Here is a 20,738-nt window from a genome sequence, read left to right as displayed (position 1 = left end):
TTGTCAGAAGGAGCTTGCATGAAAAAAGCCTATTTCTCTGGAATACAGAGAAAAGTCAAAAATTGTTTGTACTTGTTCAGTATTGCACCCCGGAATATAGTGCTTAGATGGACAGGCATTGTCATCCATCCTGTTAGTGGGGCCAAAATATAATACAAGTACACATAATATAGAAAAACAGACTTTGGAACAAACATGGAGGGAGGAATTTTCTCACATACCCACACAAACACACACACACACACACACATACACATAATCTCTGTCTTTCCCATCCACATGTAGTCACCCACTCTCACATGCATGCTTGTAAGGGAGAGTAGCAGATACTGAAGGTTTGTCGGTCTTGCTGTCATCCCCGGCATGGTGCCATGTGACCACTGCTGGTAGTCGACAAAAGCCCCTTTCTTCAACCAGTAGTGGAAGTAAATCAGGCCTCTGTGGCTGCAGGGGATAGAGGGAGTAAAGCACTGAAGGATGGAGAGTTGGTTGGAGAGACAAATGGCACAGAGAGCAAAAGAAAAGACAGTGAGCAGGAGATAGGAGAGGGGGAAAGAGACAGCAAATAAACTGACAGAGAGCAATTGAGCATGGACGAGTGGAGAGGGGATGCAGAGGAAAAAAAAAAAAAAAGAATGACAGAGCAAAACAAAAAACGGAGAGATGGCCCAGGGGTCACCCATGGAGAAAACAGACTGACAACACAGCAATTACATCAATTTTCATATTGTGGCTTCATACTGAGCCTGTACATGAGAGAACACATCTCGAGGACACATTAGGGGAATGATTTTAGGGTTCTAGCCTGAGATTTTGTGAGAGCACATTATTACAGTAGATGGCAGGGGATGGTGAGTGCTGGTTAAAAAGAAAAAAAAAACAAAACACAGCCTCACAGATTGCACTCTCATACAAATGGGTAATGCCTCTAATGGTTTGAAAACAAAGAGGAATTTTTCGAGAGGAAGTGTCTGAGTGACAGATGGATTCAGTCTCTGCTACTTTACACTCAGTGTGCGTTGTCTTAAAGGAATACATGACCGCTTTTTTTCTATGAACGTATTGACTGAAACAACAATCGCTGGGCTCGGCGGTTTTCACAGCAAAAATCGCGTCTGTGTGTGTCTGCCGGCTTTGTGTGTGCATGCATGTGTTTGCATGCACAGCGTTCAAAAACAATTACGGCCTTGTGTGGCTCAGACGGCAACAACAGGCAGGTGGGTGGAATACGAATTCACCTCAGATGAGACCTCTCCCACTGTCAGGCTTCAAAGACTTTTGTTTATTGTCTCACTTTTGGATACAAGCTCAGACTTAAAAGTGAACTTTAATATTTCATATCCAATCCAGAAAAAAAAAAAAAAACAGGGAAAACGGGGGGTCCACAGACTAACTGTATGATGCAAAAAAACCTTAGAAGAATGTCATACATAAATACTCAGCGCTATTTAATATTTATGCATTTCTCTGCAGTAGCCATGAGTGTCACCTTACGTGATAGGTTATTCATGAAGTGTGAGAGCAAAAGAAACCACCCGAAAATCTCTATTCTTACTTTTTTAATTGACTTAACAATCGACAATACGATTTGACATGTTTGCCTTCGCCTGGAAAATGTCTGCATGTATGCATGTACAGATTATCATGTTACTCACTTGTAATTTATATCAAAAATAAATAAGGCCACGCCCACTAAGCACATTAGTCCGATGATAGGACATTTGGGTCATGGACAAGTCAGAATGGTTTAGCTGATGAGTTGTTTTAATGGTCTTGGAATGTAGACATGGGTAGGACCAAAAGCAGTAGCAGAGCAACAAATGGATATCAATGGTGGACGAAACAACAATCATAAAACACACAATAAATTCGAAACAAATAATGATAATAATGAATAATGCGCCTAATGAGCCAAAAAGAGAAAATAAAACATTAAAGCAACATCATGAAGCAATTACATTTTGTGAGAACACGGAGAGCACAGAATTCATTATTTACATGCTGTGGATTGTGAAAAGTAGATGTTTGGCACAAATAGAATTGCTGCCGTGTAAAGTGTGCACCGCACTGTATAACCGATACCACAACTGAAGAATTGAACAAAATGCAAATTGTGCACGTCATTTAATCTACTCACTGATGCCAACACGTTCATGTAGTTCTCTGGCTGAAAATTGAAGTAGTCCTATTATGCATTTTTCTGTTTTTTCCTTTCCTTTGTTCTTTTACAAAGGTTCTTGAGCACGTAAAAGATCTTGGAGTTGAAAAGACCAAAGTCCACACCAACAGGAGCTCCTCTCTCCCACAGACAGCACTGCTCCAGACAGAGGAGGAACACATGGCTGCAACACTAACCATGAGAAACATGATGTATTTTTTTTTGAGCATTAAAGCATGTAAAAACTATTCCAGTAGTAACCCAAAATACAATTGTGGACCTGAAAATGACCACAACATGTCTCCTTTAAATTAATAGCACATGATCGGATTCTCAGTCATTCACATACAGAGTGCTAACATTAGCATGCTGACAAGTCAGGCACAGATACATGATGAATTGTTTGTCCTTCAAAAGTAAGAGTGAAGAAATGAAAGTAATTACCTGGTATTTATTTTTTTATTGTCAGCCATGTAGAGAATGCAATATGAAACCTCGATCGTCTTTCAGATGTACAGTAGATTAAAGCTTGGCAGCCACACGCTGCTGGTGAAGATGACTGATGATTTTTGGCAGTGCTGTGTAAATGCTTTTTAGGGTAGTGAATATCAAATTCATATCATTTTGGCAACCGACATTCAGCCAGGTGTGAGGAGTGTGAAGGACGGACAGATCTCCCTTTGCTAGGAGAGAGAACTCTGAAATTATGTAAAGTTGATAATTTATTAAGTCCAGAAGCTGTGTTCTGCCAGTTAATTATATAGTAATGAATGAAACATTATTGTCACCTGCTTTGGTCTTTAATAAGCACAATGTTATAAAAGATCTGCATGAGTATGTCTGTCGAGAAAAGAACAACCCAGATTTCTCCGTTACATCAGCTAATGAATTACTTTATTCAGCTGAGATCTGTTCCAAACTGAACACATGTTACTGCTATTTCAATGGCAGCAAAAGAAGAGATTTCCTCCTTTCTGACTAAAGCCATCATAAGAGTTTCAGTTTATTTATAGAAAATAAAACGCAACAGATGCACATTTTTACATAAAACACAGCGTTAGCTTGTCCGCGGCAAACTTCGTGCTGCAGTGAAATCATGGAGATGTTCCTAATGAAACAGGTCAAGTGTCAGTACGACACATGCTTGCTTACACCAGACATACCTGGAGCAATACCACCTGGTACAGAGCAGCATACTCACATCTCCTTCAAATGCACATAGCGTCGAGATAAAGCAGGGGAAAAGGAAAGTGAAGTGTTTTTTTTTTCTGTCAACTGGCTTTTTAAGAACACAAAGCATGCCAAATGAATCACAGCAAATCAGCCTTCCTTTGCTGGCTGGAATGTCACGCATCCAGCGGTGGTAACGCAATCGAGTACAAGTTAACGGATGATGGTTTCGTTTGAGGTGGTGTGGTGGGGGTTGGTGGCGCTGGGAGGGAATGCAACATCTGTCAGCCCCGAGGCGCAATCTCCAAATGGCTGCGACGAGCGGAGAGGCGAGCGCTCTGGAGCCCCGCAAGACGACACAGAGACAGAAGAGGAGAGACAGGCTGAGAGACACAAATACAGATGGATGGAGAGACGGAGGGAGATGAAGACAGGTTGACTGTGCGCGAGACTCTCGGCAAGAGAAGAGGGAGAGAGAAGTGGAGTGGTAAAGAAGATGGGATGGGTAAATCTAGGTGAGCTGTGGTGTTCCATCAATATTGTTTTACTTCCCTTCACAGAACATTGCCCACTTTCTCAGCATGGGAGTGCAAAGCTTATTCAATGCACCTGACACTGCCGGGATAAGGGCCCTGGATTCCCCTCTAAAAGCTTTAACCCGTGCTAAGTGTGAACCAAATGCCACATGCTGTTGTGTTATCTATTAACGGCGACTGTGAAGAATTATATTATTTCAGCAGCTAAAAACAGATCAAGATGTCTTAAGCGCGTCTGCTGATGGTTAACCATCTAATCTGATTTTGTTTGTCAGCCCTCTCTCTGTTCATTCCCGCGTAATTAATCCGTAGCTCTGTGTTTCCACCAACTGCTCGCACGCCTCACAACTTATAAGGGGCAGATAGCTCGCTAGCCGCGAAGCAAGCCCAATTAAAGTGAAGGGCGGAAGCTGACATGTTACTGTTTGTCAGGTCTAGCGGAGGGTCTGGGGCAAGCTGAAATGTCAGGCAGTGTTCAATTAGTCCAGCCTTAAATGCCTCCGATCAAGAGACAGGAATTGCGCTTAATAAGATGGATCAAACACTTGAAAGCACCTGGTCGATGCAGCGGGGGAAGCAGAAGTAATAATTATGAATATGTGCACCAACTGTTTCTGCTTTCATGTCCTGCTCTTGGAGCCACGCAGTTCCTTGGAGTTTGATAGTGTCTGTCCAGAATTTTCATTAATAGATGTGGCAAGATTGATTGGTTCCACTACGTGCCGCAAAAGCAGACAGCTTGAGACGTTAGCGTGGTTTCACATGAGTACACAGAGGGCCCGTCGTTTACTTGAAAGGTAGAGTTCAACTCATTAGTGGGCTGTGCTCACCAGCCCACTATGGACACCTCTATAGCAGAGCTATAGGTGTCCATAGTGGGCTGTGCGGAGCACAGCCCACTATTGTTATTGCTCGCGCCTCTTTTTCTTATTATTATTCTTCCTCCCACTTTTTTCTGTCGCTAACTCGCCCCGCACCATTGGGCGCATACAGACAAAAAATACATCGAAACGTGCGGCTCGGGCGGACTCGGGTTGCTATTATTTTTCTCACCAAAATATAAATTTTTCGCGACATAAGTCGCGAAAAACTGCGACAAATTTCCCATAAGGAATGAATGGGACGAGGTCAAAAAACTCGCAAATCTGCGATGTTTTTCAAACATCTCCTGCTCGGGCATACGTTCACGTGGAAACACCATTCCAGCTTTAAAATGTAGGCACAAGTCCTGAGTATTTTTGTTGTATTTGAACTTTTTTCCTACGATGTGTAGTTTTTGAACTGTGACCCTTGAATGGCGGTGAGTGATTTTGGAGAAATTCAGGGTTTTCAATGAGTGTGTATGGCGGAATGTTCGTGCAGCACAGTGGAGAGGACCAACTGACAGAGTGAGCGAGATTCAAAAATTCGATCAGCGATTTTCTCTTTCCGTGACGATCCTGGCCACAAATCAGGCTCAAAAACAGTGATACTTTCCAGAGTTGTAGCCACACTTGTCTTCTTTCTCCCAATGTGTCCACTTTATCGGTAGGATTTACGGTTTTTGAATTATCGACCGCTAACCGACAAGAGTAGCTCTGAAATGCTCCATTTACTCCAATGTAAATCGGGAGAAGGATTTCCAAAACTGCACGCTTTTTTAATTCGCTGACATTTCCACATTTCTGAAGCTAGGACCACAAAACTTAATGAGTGTGTTCTTTAAGGCCTTTCTGGCTCGATCGTGAAAAAAAATTGTTGATATCATGTAAGATTTTGACCAAATAGCACTAGTTTGACGTCCTAGATGTGAGGCATAAATTGCTCTCAAATCAGCTCCCTCACAGGCCGTTGCTACGGCCCTTGCCAACGGTCACCTAGCAACCAAAAACAGCTGGGCCAAGAGAGAGAGTGACAGACAGACAGACACTAGACACACATCAGACAGACAGACAGACAGACAGACAGACACACAGGAGACACACATCAGACAGACAGAAAGACAGACAGGAGACACACATCAAACAGACAGACGGACAGACAGACAGAGCGACATGTAGACACACACATAGAGCTGCTTGAGCGTGCTCTCATATGCACACAGACGCACACACACAGTATATTTCCCAGCATTTAAACGACATTAAACGATCATTTTTTCACTCATTCAATGTGCGGCTTGATCGGATTCTGTATGCTCTAATTCAGTTCTCTAGAATATTAATCTTTCGCGTCGTAAGACGCGAACAGCTGCGAGACACTTCCCATAAGGAATGAATGGGATGAGGTCAAAAAACTCGGAAGTCTGCGATGTTTTTCAAACATCTCCTGCTCTGGCATACATTCAGCTAGAAACACCATTCCAGCTTTATGTAGGCACAGGTCTTGAGTAGTTTTGTTGTATTTGAACTTTTTTCCTATGATGTGTAGTTTTTGAACTGTGATCCTTGAACGATGGTGAGTGATTTTGGAGAAATTCTGGGTTTTCAATGATTGTGTAAGGGGGAATGTTCGTGCAGCAGAGTGGAGAGGGCCAACTGACTCCATCACAGTCCGTTGCTACGGCCCCTGCCAACTGTCACCTAGCAACCGAAATCAGCTGGGCAAAGAGAGAGAGTGACAGACATACAGACAGGAGACATACATCAGACAGACAGACAGACAGACAGACAGGAGACACACATCGGACAGACAGACAGACAGGAGACACACATGAGACAGACAGACAGGCAGAGAGACATGTACACACACACACACACACAGCCATGCTTAAGCTTGCACTCACATACATGCAAACGCACACACAGTATATTTCCCAACATTTAAACTACATTAATGATTATTTTTTCGCTCATTCAATGTGCGGCTCGATCGGACTCGGGTTGCCAATATTCAGCTTTACGAAATATTAATCTTTCGCGACATAAGTCGCGAAAAACTGCGATAAATTTCCCATAAGGAATGAATGGGGCGAGTTCAAAAAACTCGCAAATCTGCGACGTTTTTCAAACATCTCCTACTCTGGCATACGTTCACGTGGAAACACCATTTCAGCTTTAAAATGTAGGCACAAGTCCTGAGTATTTAAGTTGTATTTGAACTTTTTTCCTATGATGTGTAGTTTTTGAACTGTGATCCTTGAATGACAGTGAGTGATTTTGGAAAATTTCAGGGTTTTCGATGATTGTGTATGGCGGAATGTTCATGCAGCAGAGTGGAGAGGGCCAACTGACCGAGTGAGAGAGACTCAAAAATTTGCTCAGAAATGTTCTCTTTCCGTGACGATCCTGGCCACAAATTAGGCTCAAAAACAGTGATATTTTCCAGAGTTGTAGCCACACTTGTCTTCTTTCTCCCAGTGTGTCTACTTTATCGGTAGGATTTACTGTTTTTGAATTATCGACCGCTAACCAACAAGAGTAGCTCTCAAATGCTCCATTTACTCCAATGTAAATCGGGAGGAAGAATCTCAAAACAGCACCCTTTTTTTAACTTGCTGCCATTTCCACATTTCTGAAACTTGGACCAAAAAACTTGGTGTGTGTGTTCCTTAAGGCCTTTCCCGCTTGATGGTGAGGAAACTTTGCTGATGCCATGTTTGCTTTTTCTTCACGGGGCAAAGCGCACAGCCCACTCTCGCGATTTCCCGGCGGGGAATTGTCTAGTTAGTAATACTGCCAGTCTCCCCTTACTGTATGTCTGTTAGCATTAGCCTTGTAATAATTAACATCTTATTAAGTGGCAAGTGACAGTGAAGGGTAATCTACAGGTGTGCCACTGATTGACGATGTGTCATGAGAGTCTTCTGAAAAGGTTAAAATTCACATATTTATAGTCGCATTAAATACTTTTTAGTACAAATACTGTACTGAAAACAAAAAACTTCACTCAGTCCATCTACTCTTGTTGACTTCCAGTGAGTCTTACCTGAAAGTGCACGTATGTTTTTAAAGTCCCATTAAAAATGGACATGTCACAATTACAACAGTAAGTCCAGGATGATCTGGCATGAATCTCGGCTCACATTTAGTGCATGGGTATCAGAATGAATGGATAATTACTGCTACTTACCCTTTTAAAAGCTTGTAAGAGAAGGAAAGATGTCCTTGACAAGATTTTTCTGAAGAAAAAGTAGGTGAGCAGTACATTTTTAACATACTAAAAACGAACTAATGGGGGCGAGTCAGACAGTGAGGAAGGAAGTCTGCTAATGACACCAAATGTTACCTGAACAAAACTTTTAAACATCACCTCACCCATAAAACATTTCTGCCCTATCTTGGTTGTTTTTTTGGTGCGCGCACCACCAGCAAAGCAAATGTTTGCTGTGAAATAAACTCGATACTCGCTCGAGTTTGACCATGGGAATATTTTTGTTATTCAAATTACTTGCACAAGTGTTCATTTTGCCCCAGACACCCAGACCTCTTCACTCTATATTAACTTAAACGTTAAAAAGTCATCTCTGGGCTCTCGACCGGGTGGTAAAAAAGTGCATGCAATTTGGTTCCTGATTTTTTTTTTTCTTAGGAAATGATGGCTACAGAGCTACCACACCGAGACCACACAATCTGTGAGTGGTCAGCACAGGCTGCTCTTGTTTCCTCATGTTTGAAATCCTGGAGCAGACAGCCCATGAGTGCTGCCCATGCAGTCAGGTGCAGCCAGTAAGTGGGTGGTTCTGGACGGTGTAGCCTGTGTTGGTCAAGCATGCAAAACCGTAAGGCGGGACAAGCCCTCAAAAAAAAAACAAAAAAAAAAAACATGGACAGGTACTATAACAAATAAAACCACAGGCGACACAACCACCTCTCTCTCTCACCGTGAATGAATGTTTGGTTTGGTTTTTTGTGAGTGAAGTGTGTTTTTTTAAGTTTTCTCTGGGTTCTTGACTTGTTGCACTTTTGGCCAAAGGGGTTCGCAGTGATGGCAGGAGATGCTGAGACCTTTAGCCGCTCCAGCACATCTTTACAACTGACATTTATCAACCTCTTGTGAATACTTCACTCTCTCCTGGCTAGACCTGCTCCCCTTTCACTGCCCTTTGGCTTCAATTATCAGACTCAATACCTCTGGCTTATAAGTACAACCCGCAGCTAACGTTTCCCTTTTTCCCCCAGTCTGCGCTGATACGGATGTGAAATAATCCACAGCGGCTTCTGTTGCTTGGAGGAACATCCGTACAACCAGAGAATCCTCTCCCTTTTATAAATGCATTGTGCTTCAGCCCACCCGGTGAAGTGATAAGTAGGTTAAAGAAGTTTTGCAGTGATTTGTACTTGGTTCTTTGAAACAGAAGTGAATCAGAGTAGATTGGAACATTTAAGACAATCATAAAAACTAGAATAAGACAGGTGAAAGAACTGGTAGAAGTGTTATACTTACAGAGCATAGTGTGCAGAGGCTGACAAACACGGAGAAAGCACTTCTCAGATACCAGGATAGATGTGAACTGTCCTTGATCCCTCACCTCATTCCACAGGTGGAACATCCTGTTTCTACAAGTTGTTTTTCTGCTCCAAAAACAAGCCAGAATCGGGTGAAGTTCATTAAACTCTATTAAGTCACCCCCGACCACATCGCTGTCACTGTACAGCTAGAAAATTGACTTGCCCCAGAGCGACTCAAGCTCTGTCATTTGATCCCCTCTTTCACTGCTTTTCTAATCTGAACCCGATTAAAGTCTGACAGCAGCACAAAAACTATTTATTGCAGGGTATTGCGAGAAATTAGGCACATATTTGTAGAGAGGATTCACAATCCAATTAATAGATGACTGAGTGAAATACCAAATGAGAGGTTAATTTCAATAATAGTGTATCTCCGAGTATTTACAGTGCTGAGGTGATGGAATTAACTCAAGAATTCCTTACTAATATCTTAAATGTCCTCCAGCCAGCACATACACTTCATTAACCTTTGTCATTTTCAACCTTTTTGGCTTCATAATTTACAGTCTTTCATGCATAGACAGGCATGCACACACGCACACACACACACACACACGTGGATACGTGGATTCTTTTGAATTAAAGAGTTTGATTGCTAGCTAAGCTTCCAATTAAAGCATTTCTTTTTTAGCAAATTGTTGTGCTTCCATAAAGCATTTGTATTATTTTTTTTTCACTAAGGTTTATTCTTTTGGACCAAGAGTAATTTGGTGTTATGTAAAAGTTCAACCTGTATCAAAAGAGGCTGTTTTAGGTTAATTGATGAACAAACATTGGTCATGACAAACAGGCTGGCATCAACAGGAAGGGCTGTCACACCACCCCCTCTGTCAATTTGACTATTTGTCTTGGTCACTGGGCCGGCAGAAAGTGCATGTGAGCCCCTCTCACACGCTCTAACATGCAATATCCTGTAGTTGCACCCTATAAATGTTGAAACAACAAACCACTTATATTGGTCTGAGATGCTGGTGCTCCAGTGCGATATCAAGTTGCAGTGAAAATTTCATCAGTTGGGGGTAGAGAAAGTTCAAAACAAGCCCCAAAGCTTATAGCTCATAATGTGTTAGCAAACTACTGCCAACTCATCCAACGCGGAGCAACATTAGCATATAGTTCACATCTTGTCTGGCAATCTGAGGATTCTAAGTGCTATGTTTACTCTGCTTTTAGCTCTGTTTTTAGGCCTTTTATTTTGCTCCCTAAATATTTAACCAGCTAGTTACCAGCTTTCTCCATCTGTCGTTGGGTGCTATGCAGCTAGCTTATAGTGGGTGCATAGCAACGTTTTTACTGAAAAGGCCAGCCTGATGCTATAAAAACAGATTTAGAGTGGTTAAGCAGTGCGTGAAGCATTTAGTAAATGTCTTGAAAAGCAAACTTAAAAGGTTTAAAAGCATGTTGGTTTCCCTTTGTCATTATGACAAATATTACATAGAACAGCTTTATACACTTCTTTAAAAAAGTGAGGCTTAAAAATATTGAGAGGCTTTTTCATGAGATGGTGAACTACCATTAGTCAAGCCTGTTATATGTTTGTATTAGCATGCTGTGTAAACTGGGAGGAGCCCATGTAAAATCCAGTTATGGGATTTAATGTAAACATCAACATGCAAAAGTTTTATTATGAGCTAATTCTGAATGTGGGAAGGCTTTGTGTGGAGCAACTGAAGGAAAGGAATGACTGAAGAATGCAATCAAGGCAAAACCTCCATATTTTCACACCATCATAGGATTGAATAACATTATGCTACAGGACTCCTTTCTATACCGTGGCATTCATCCTCCAGTATTTCCCCCTATATAATTGAAAGGTTACCTAAGGTTCTCTATACAGAAGTAAAAAACAAAGCCTCTTCCATCAGAGCAGGTAATCTCCATATTCTATCTACACATCTCTCCAGGGTAAATTGATCTCCATATTCTGATGTATGCTTGTGGAATACACATTACTGTTAGCCCGCTAAATCTTAAAATGTTCTTGTAATCTCCTGTTTATTAGAATTACATCAGACAATTATGAAGTTGTCTATTAACTTTTAGTGAGCGAAAAGTTAATTGGGATTTGTAGTACAGACGGTGTTTGAGTACATTTGATCGGGTTGTTCATCATGAGGCTCACGTATGTGGCATTATACTGTATCCGCCTTGTGATTAATGAACCGGTGTTAGTGGGTCCGCCCACCATGCCTGCTGTTACCCCACTGGGTGCTGACAAATGACTCACCGGCATATGAACACAGAGTTTGGTGTACAGTGCCATACTGAGAAGGATATTGACTGTGAAAGCAGTGTGTATTCTCTTTCTCACTGCTGTCTGATGACATAATGGGCATAAAAAGATTGTCATGCCAAAGGCCACCTCTGCGAGAGACACAGGGACAGTGCCTTCCTTGCACTTACGTAACTATTATTGACCTGTTGGCGACAGGCTCATAGTGTGAACTTCAACAGGGTTCTGGTACTTGCTGCAGCCTTTGGCTTTGCAAAGACAAATCTCCATTTATAACATGGAAATGAACACGTTTATTTGTTGAAACATCAGTCAGTTTCTACTGCTGTGATGCCTTCGCAGTCAATTTTCACGTTAAGTCAACACCTGGGTGACGTGCATCATCCGTTATTATTTACTCAGATGCAAACTCGTAAAATATGCTGTGGGAATTGTATGATGTCATCAGCAGCAACATGACTGATCTGGATAGAATTTCCATTGTAGCACGTCCTCAGCCCTATCCGCTTCACCCTTCACCCTCCCACAAAGGCAACACCATCCTAAAGTTCGAGGACAACAACGCAGTGATAGGATGCGTCACTGGCAGGGGCGAAGTTGCCTACAGGAGGGAGGTGGCAGGTCTGGTGTCATGGTGTGAGGACAACAACCTCACCCTCAAACACGGATAAGACGAAGGAGATGATAGTGGACATGAGGAAGAAGAGTAGGCCTCCTCGGCCACTGTACATCCAGGAGCTTGAAGTAGAGAGGGTGAACAGCTTTAAATACCTGGGCATCTGCAACGCCTTCACTTGGTCACTCAACACAACACAGCTGCTAAAGAGGGCCCTACAGCAGCTGTATTGAGGAGGTTGAGGAAGTTTGGCATGTCGCCTGAGATCCTCAGCAACTTCTACAGCTGCATTGTTGAGAGCATCTGGACCGGCTGTATCACCATCTGGTACGGCAGCACTTCTGCTTTGCACCGCAAACACCTGCATCAAGAGGTAAAGTCTGCAGAGAAGATCACCAGAACTCCACTGCCCTCTCTGCAGAGCATCTACAACCGCAGAGTCCACAGGAGAGCTGCCTCCATCCTCAACGACCCCACCCACCCTCAGCACAGACTGTTCACGCTTCTACCCTCAGGCCGGAGGTGCAGGAGTGTCAAATCCAAGACAACCAGACTAAAGAAACCTAGAATCTTGAATCTTGACGTAAGAACTGTTTTGCTTTAATTCCAGTAGCATGTTCAGATCCTCACCAGCGGAAGAAATTTCCCAGACCATGTGTATCCCAATATTCCTGGCAGCTACAAAGACTTCCTATGTCCTCATTGTGGCCTATCAGATCAAATGTATCTGCCTTTTCTGCTCACTTACTCACAGTTTATAGTGACCTTCTATATCAACTCTTGATATAGTTTTATCCATCAGGTAAAACTGTGAAACTTGACAGATGAAGCTAAGCAGCCATAAAGGACACAGGCAAATGTTCAGTGATTTTATAACATCAGTCCCGAGGAATGTACACCTTCAGTGACATCATATATCAAGATATGTGTCGGTGACCTGATGATCATAAAGACAGTAAGATCATTTCCCAACCAGAATGAAGAGATGGGGGCTGTAAAAAAGAAAGCCTTCTGGTCAGGTGACAAGGAAGCATACAACACCACCAGAGCAAGACTGAAAGCTGGCATCAAAGGGACCAACAGCATTTAAGATATGTGCCAGGTGATCCAAAATGTCACGGGCTACAACAGTAGCTCATCATGTGTGAGGCCACTCCTGCTGAGGGTGAATATGAAGAAGGCTGCTGGTCCAGATAATTCTCACATGAGACTGTTCCCTCTCGCCTCAAGACAGCCACCATTGCTCCTGTACCTAAGAAGTCTACTGTGTCTTGTCTTAATGACTACCACCTTATGTCTCTCATCCCCATCCCCAGACTGTTTTGAGAAAATGGTTCTCCAGCACATCACAGACAACATCAGTGCTAACCTGGACCCTCACCAGTATGCTTTCAGAACCAACAGATCCACAGAGGATGCCATATCTACTGCCCTCCACGCAGTCTTCATGTACCTGGAGAATAAGAACAGTTACATTGGGACTGTATTTGTTGACTTCAGTTCATCACTCAACACAATCTCACCCATGAAGCTGATTGGAAAACTAAACACTCTGGCTTGAGTACAGCACTTTGCTACTGGATATTGGACGTCCTCGCAAGCACACCCCAGGGAGTGAAGATTGGCAGTCGCACCTCCTCCATGTTAGTGCTCAACGCCTGAGCCCACCAAGGCTGTGGGCTCAGCCCCCTCCTTTTCACACTGTACACCCACAACTGTACTACCAGACATGAAGAGAACCTTATTGTTAAGTATGTGGATATCGCCGCCATCATTGGCTGCATTAAAAACAACAATAGGAGTTAATATTGGGAGGAAATCAACAATCTTGCAGCACGGTTTCACGGAGAACAACTAAACGTCAGTGAATCCAAGGAGCTGATTGTTCATTTTAGAATAAATGAGGCAAAGACACACATCCCTGTCTACATCAATGGAGCTGAGGTGGAGCAGTGTTTGTTCCTTTGAAATACCATCATTGAGAACCTGCCTTCATCATCACACCTCACCAGCCTGATTGAAAAAGCCCAGAAAAAGGCTCGTTGTCTTTTGAATACTTAGGCGGGTTAAATTCCAGAGCCAGATTCTTGTCAACTTTTAGAAGCAATTAAAAACACATAGACATTTTTAATCAATGTTACACCAGGGGTGATTAACACTTATAGACTTGCAGAACCATATAGACTTACATGCACAAGCCCACACGTCCGCAAGTGTGCCCTTTCCAAACTCTCTGCTACTGTACACTCTAATAATGATGATGAGAATGCTTGGGTGTCTTCAGCTTCATTGATTCAATTATATTTGCATATGATATTCTCTGCGGATTTCTTTGTGATTTTTTTCCGGGGACCGTGCCAGAATGTGGCAAAAAAAACGTTGGACCTCTAAGAAAAGAGAGGCGCTCATGGGAAATTAGAGCTTTCAAGGCCTGACTGAGCATAGAGAGAGGCAACCAGCAGATATCTGAATGATGAGGCACACACAGTCACTCCACTTAAACAGAGAAAAAAAAATACACACACGCACACACACACGCACACACACACCTACACACACACACGCACGCACACACACAAACGTTTGCAGCGAGATGTATCATAGTGATTATATCATCAAGCTTAACGATGCAAATTATTATTTGAGATATGGCATCATCAGTGGAAAACTGACTGTAGATGACAAGTTTTTAACGTGCTCATCTGCAGCAGCACTTGCAATAATACACTTAATATGTCAGATATGGTAATCAGTCTTGATTGACAGACATTCTCCAGTTGATGAAGTGCGGACAAATGACAGGACTTCAGCAAATCAAAGAATGAGTGTCACATGCTCTTGCATATTTTTTTTCAAGTATATCTATTAGTTTATAGAGCTAGGTTTAGTGGCATTGTACCAGTGTTTGACATGGAACATGCCTTGCTGTGAATGCCATTTTCCCGCTTTTCTGTTCAAGCTGCTAACATTGTTCTCATCCATCTGTCGTCTACAGATCATGCTGCTAACTGATCCAGAGGTGGAGAGCAGTCTACTTATCAGCTCTGATGAAGGAGCCACCTACCAGAAGTACAGACTGAATTTCTACATCCTCAGCTTGCTCTTCCACCCTGAGCAGGAGGACTGGATTCTGGCATACAGCCACGACCAAAAGGTTAGAGAACAAGAAAGGCATGCTTAGCACTCGTTCAAAGTATGAAAGAAGCTGAGTGTTAAGTCAGATAAGAAACAATGGTCAAGGTTTTGAGTTGCTCACAGCATGAATGTAAGATCTTGTTATACAAGAGTTTGGCTCAAAGTGCACAGAAAGGTGATGAGCTCGGGTTGTATAATCCAGGTTTTTTTTTATTCACTGATGCCTATCTTTGACTTTCTACATCGACATTTTAAGATGAAAAAAAAAATCTCAACATTCAGAGATTATATTCAAGATATTTTGTATAATTTTGAGCCTTTAATTCAATGCTGAATGAAGGTGATGAAGTAAAGAATAGGAGGCAGTAAGTCAGTCGTCTCGGCACCTTTCACAGAGCAAAGTGCTTCACAGGTAAAATAACCCAAACATCAGACTATGAAAAAATTCAAACTAATAAGCAATGAAGCATAATTGTAATTCAATATGTCATATATTTTTAAGTTTCATATGAATTCAAAATTGTTTTGAAAGTGTTATTATCACATTTCTTGCTCTGCGTGTCACCTACAAGAGCATAGGTCTGGTTGCGATGTTGGTGAGGACAGAGGAAATCACAGATATTGCAATGGAAGTGTTTGCAAAGCGTGCCCTGCTGGGAGGTTTCTAGGTGTCTGTTGGCACCAGAAGAAGCAAAAAGAGAGCGAGGAGAGCAGTTACACAGGTTACATTACCAGCGGTGCAGTGCTATTTTTTTTTGTACTGGTGCGCAGCTAAGATGCGGTCATGTGCGCATACATACATACGCATGCATGTGCAGGCCACTGACATGCAATGTCAGAATTAACAATGTTAGAATTAACAATTCACAAAGACTACTAGCATCTTTTTAGGGTGGAACATTTTCTTGCATGCATGGTTGTCGCCATGAATACTGATGTCATGCATTCTACAAGGAGCAGCATTAAAATGGAATTAAACAATTACAATTTTGACATAATTCCTTTTACCCATGTCTTATAACTCAGATTTTTCATCTCATAATTTATACCGTTTATGTCAAGATTATGGATGCTTCTCTCATAATTTTGATTTACCATGGAAATATTTAATTCATCAAGCCTAGTTGTCATCTTAACCTTCTCTTTAATGGGTGCTAATGGGTACCTGCAGCAGGTAAGCTTGTTTATACAAAGCTGCTGCTGTGCACTGTAGCTTTTGTCATAATGATTGTCCCCCTGTAAATCTGTTTGCCACTGAAAATGTCAGAGTAGCAACTTGTAATTGACCTGGACATGTCACGTTTTAAATGAATATAGGTTCATAGTTTGGGTCAGGTACCAAATGCAGTTGCTGATGGTGTACTCTTAGTTAGCCGTTTTGACAGTGTAGGTCACTGAAATGCAGCCACTCGACCCTCACAAACAGAGAGAATGACAGGACAATACTACGTGTTAAGGTGAGGTTATATCTCAGGACCCAAATGCTGACACATGCACAGGAGGCAGAACATGGTGGAAACAAAAAGCAAGCTTTATTAACAAAAGCTGAACAAATACAAAACCAAAGGACCCTAGACACACAAGCAAACAAGACAAAATACAGTCTTGCTACAAGTAGCAACTGAAAGGCTCAAAAAACGTTCAAAAGTGCAAAGAAAAAGCAGTTCAAATGAAAACGAGAAGTAGGAAACCAAAAACATACCAAATGAGAGACACAAGGAACGAAAGACCAAGACGGGGTAACCAGGAACAGACAGACGGAGTAACGGGGAACATCACAGGGGACATCACAAAACAAACTAAAAAAGATAAGAGGGAGGACAAAGACTATATACAGACACACTTATGACAAGATGAGGAACAGGTGAGGTGAGTGAGGAGAGAAGATGACAGGTGAGGTAACAAAGGGAAAAACACAGATGGAAGAACACACAGGAGATACTGAAAAGGAAGAAGAGACACACCAGGGCCTGATTTCAAAATAAAACACGACAAAAAGACACTGAATCATAACATTATGTGTTAGATTGTTACATCTTTGTCACATACTGTAACAAGTTGGGCATGAAAAGCTGTTCAGCTTTGCTAATGAAAAGATGCCAACCTTGGTTGAAAGCATGCCATACAACCAAGTTAGTTTTAGCAACGTAATTTCCTCACTTGGTGATAGAACAAAGTGGTAGAGCGACGCTCTGGCAGCACTACACCTACGTACATTACCACTGTCACAAGCCAAGATTAACCAAGCTCAGAACGCACTTTCTCATCATGCCTTTAATTGCTTCAGATGTTCTTCTGATATCATTTATCCAGGATCACGAGCCAGCCTACCACACGTTAGCAAGAAAATGCATAGCCAGTCCTATTGTCGATATTGGTTAAGGGAGGGTGGACTAGTAGAGAACCGTTTGAGTACCATATTATTACCGGGGACGATTTATTACTCCCTGAATATTGGTGGAGGATATGTCTCTGGTGTCCATACCAAATCCTATGCCCATGGTCACCTAAACGCCACTATCAGGATGGCAACAATGGCAAGTTTTTTAAAAATTGCAGTTTTGTGGAAAATTATAATCAAAAATGTAAATGACTCTTCCTATTCCCTGGGGCGTATAGTAATTTTGCGTCCAATAGACACTTTACGTTTGTAAATCATGTTCATGCATGTATAAATTGAGGTACACCCTGGTGCGAAAGCCAGGCCTCATGCAGCGCGTTTACATGACACTCAATCTTTAAGATGCATGTATACACCTTAGTCTGATTAAAATCGGACCGGATCGGATTTCTCATAGTCGCATTAAAGCACCCAGATTATTCGATTGATAGTCGCATTACTCCTGCATGTATACGTTCCAGCAGATCGGATCGGATTTTGCGTTCTGCGCAGGTGCGAGATTTTTTCCCGGGGCCGGGAGCCGGAAGTAGACGGACGGCGACGGCAGCGTCTTATACTCGGATAATTGCAGTTGTATGATTGAGCAGCACAGTCGAACTATGGCTGTAATCCAACTAAACTGTGCATGTAAACGCACTGATGGATTACAGTATAAAGACACGACTTTATAACTTTATTCACTGATTTTGGTATCGAAATATTTTCTAGTTTTCCCTCTGCTGTCTTGCCTAAACTCAAGACAGATAGCCATGTTCTAAAAGCAACTAATGCTGACCAGCAGCCTCTCAAAGAACAGGGCCGTACACAGCCATAATAGAGGCCAGTTACAGTTAAGAGGTGGTTTATGGAGTTACCTCATTGACAGATACATTGATTATGGCTAGACTACTGTGACATGATTTTCAAAATGAAAGGTTTTTGGCATCATTTTTATTTCAATGAGTAACAATTATTAAGTATTTATTTCTTAAAAATTCTAAATCAGTATGACTCATGATTTTGACTTACTTCATATGATTATAGTCACATACTTTTCACTTGCGTATCTAAGTTATTCTGCCCTTCTTTTTTTGCCACTTTTTTTTACTCATTCCTAATATTTAATGTACGTCTTCACTTCTCCTGTGCTTCTGGGCACAGGGATCTGGGCTTCCTTACACCGTGGCTTTAGGCTTTTAGTTCACGGAGTGTTCCATGATAACTATCTCAGACGCTCAATAATACAATATCAGTAATTTAGAAGGTACTCTGAATATCCCAGCTCATGAATCAAGGCCTAGTGCTGCATAGTGAGGACGAAAAAATCTCAAAGCTTCTTGGCTGTTTGTGTGTTTCCTGCTCTAGATGTATTTTTACATTCGACAAGTACAATTGTCAGAAAAGGTTTTTTTCTTTCTGTACAAAACACACATTTTTGACATCCTATACATACAACCGGACGGCTTATTTTGTACTTTTTAATGTTTCAGTTTCAATAACCTTATGGAACTGACTGACCGACTGTGTCTGTTGCACTGGGTATTTAAAACTGTAATTTTGGGGATGCTGATACTGGACGTCTGGTCAGATTCATAATACTTTTTGTGCTAAATAATGATCAAATGAAGGAAGATAAGTGAGGGCACGGTATATGTGAACTTAAAATAACACTTTGCATTAATAAAATGCTTTTTTCTGAGGAGCAGCCCATTTGGTTTTAATGTTTCAGTCGAGATGAATAATGAAGGCATTCTCCTTTGCTGAGGAGACGTGGATATGTGAGAGCATGCCTCTCTCTCTGTCCCTGTCTCTCTGAGTCCCTTCTGGAACAAAAATCACACTTTTAATGTGCAGGGAGCACAATCCCTCATACACCCTCACACACATATACCCACCTTTAGCATAAATTTAGTCATACGAGTTGCTGTGATTCTGAAATGCCTGAAACACATAAACAACATGCCATTTTTAAAGAGTTCCGTTTGTACTCGATCTACCTGCACTGCCTCCAGAAAATAACCATACGCTTGCACTCTCAGTCCAACGCTGGCAAAATCTCTCGTCCTCTTACTGTGAGTGTTTTTTTCTGCTTTTTCACTAATGAAACACACACACATTTGGGAGGGGCAGTGTGGCAGGATTAATGCTTTATGAACATATATAGTTAGGTTTTTCAGTTATTGTGAACACTTTAGCATTTATTAACAATGGTTATCAAAATGTGTTATGATCTTATTTTTAAATGTTTGGTCCCATCCCAAAAAATTGAGGCAGGTGGTCTGTTAATATTAATAGCAAGGTTGGTGGTTCAGTCCCTGACTTCTCTTGTCTACATGTTGGAGACACTGACTATTGTGATTACATGTACATTTGCCTAGTTCAGTGGATAGGGCAATGTGTTGAGTCAATGTGATGTGTATGTTCACAACTCACACAAAATATATAACAACTAGTTGGTTTTAGACATTATAGAGCCACATTCTTACTCTTTTTTTAACTATTGCATTGTGATAAAATCGGGGGAAAAATCAGATGGTGAGCGAGAGAGACAAATTGCGAAGGACTTTGTTAAAAAGGGTGAGATAAGAGCGATCCATAATTTATTTTTTTATTTATTTTTTTCCTCTACAATGATATGCTCGCTTGTGTCAGTGTTTCTTTTTACTCTGTTAAACGGCTTGGCACGTAAAGCTACCTCACTTAGCTAATGTTTCAGTTAAAGACAATAACAAAGAAATGCTTAGAGCTGTTTCCTTACACTCTCAAGTAATCCAACATTCCTGCAAGCAGTATACAAGAAAGGCAGTGGTGCCCTGAGTACTTGTATTTCAAGCAACCCCTCCTATTCTAACTGGCTGTGCAAAAAGATCAAAGACTGACGGATTCTAACCAGCAACAACAGCCTTCAGATGACCTTAATCACCTACACATACGCCTTACACTGGTGGACCTTACAGAACCTTTAGGTCAGGGGTCTCAAACTCAAATTATCTCAGGGCCCCTGCCAGTATTGTTATCTTGTAGGAGGGCCACCACAGCATTCACGTATTAACAGAAATTGAAATATTTCGATACATTTTG

At 41.7% G+C, this 20,738-nt stretch overlaps 1 protein-coding gene across 6 annotated transcripts in view; it reads left to right on the top strand.

The window, feature by feature from the left end:
• LOC115576612 (VPS10 domain-containing receptor SorCS1-like) overlaps window positions 1–20,738 on the top strand; it is a 103,381-nt gene that overhangs the window by 18,966 nt on the left and 63,677 nt on the right. For all 6 annotated transcript variants that reach the window (XR_003982897.1, XR_003982898.1, XM_030409151.1 and 3 more), the window contains exon 3: window positions 15,138–15,296. Coding sequence is in view for 4 of the 6 variants with exons in the window: in XM_030409151.1 (XP_030265011.1) it covers window positions 15,138–15,296 (159 nt within the window). In the remaining 2 variants the exon portion in view is untranslated. The remainder of the gene's footprint in view (window positions 1–15,137; window positions 15,297–20,738) is intronic.

The sequence above is a fragment of the Sparus aurata genome, chromosome 24 (assembly GCF_900880675.1).
Source record: "Sparus aurata chromosome 24, fSpaAur1.1, whole genome shotgun sequence".
Lineage (NCBI taxonomy): Eukaryota > Metazoa > Chordata > Actinopteri > Spariformes > Sparidae > Sparus > Sparus aurata.
Note: the sequence above shows the minus strand (reverse complement) of the source record. Positions and strands in the feature narration are given on the sequence as shown.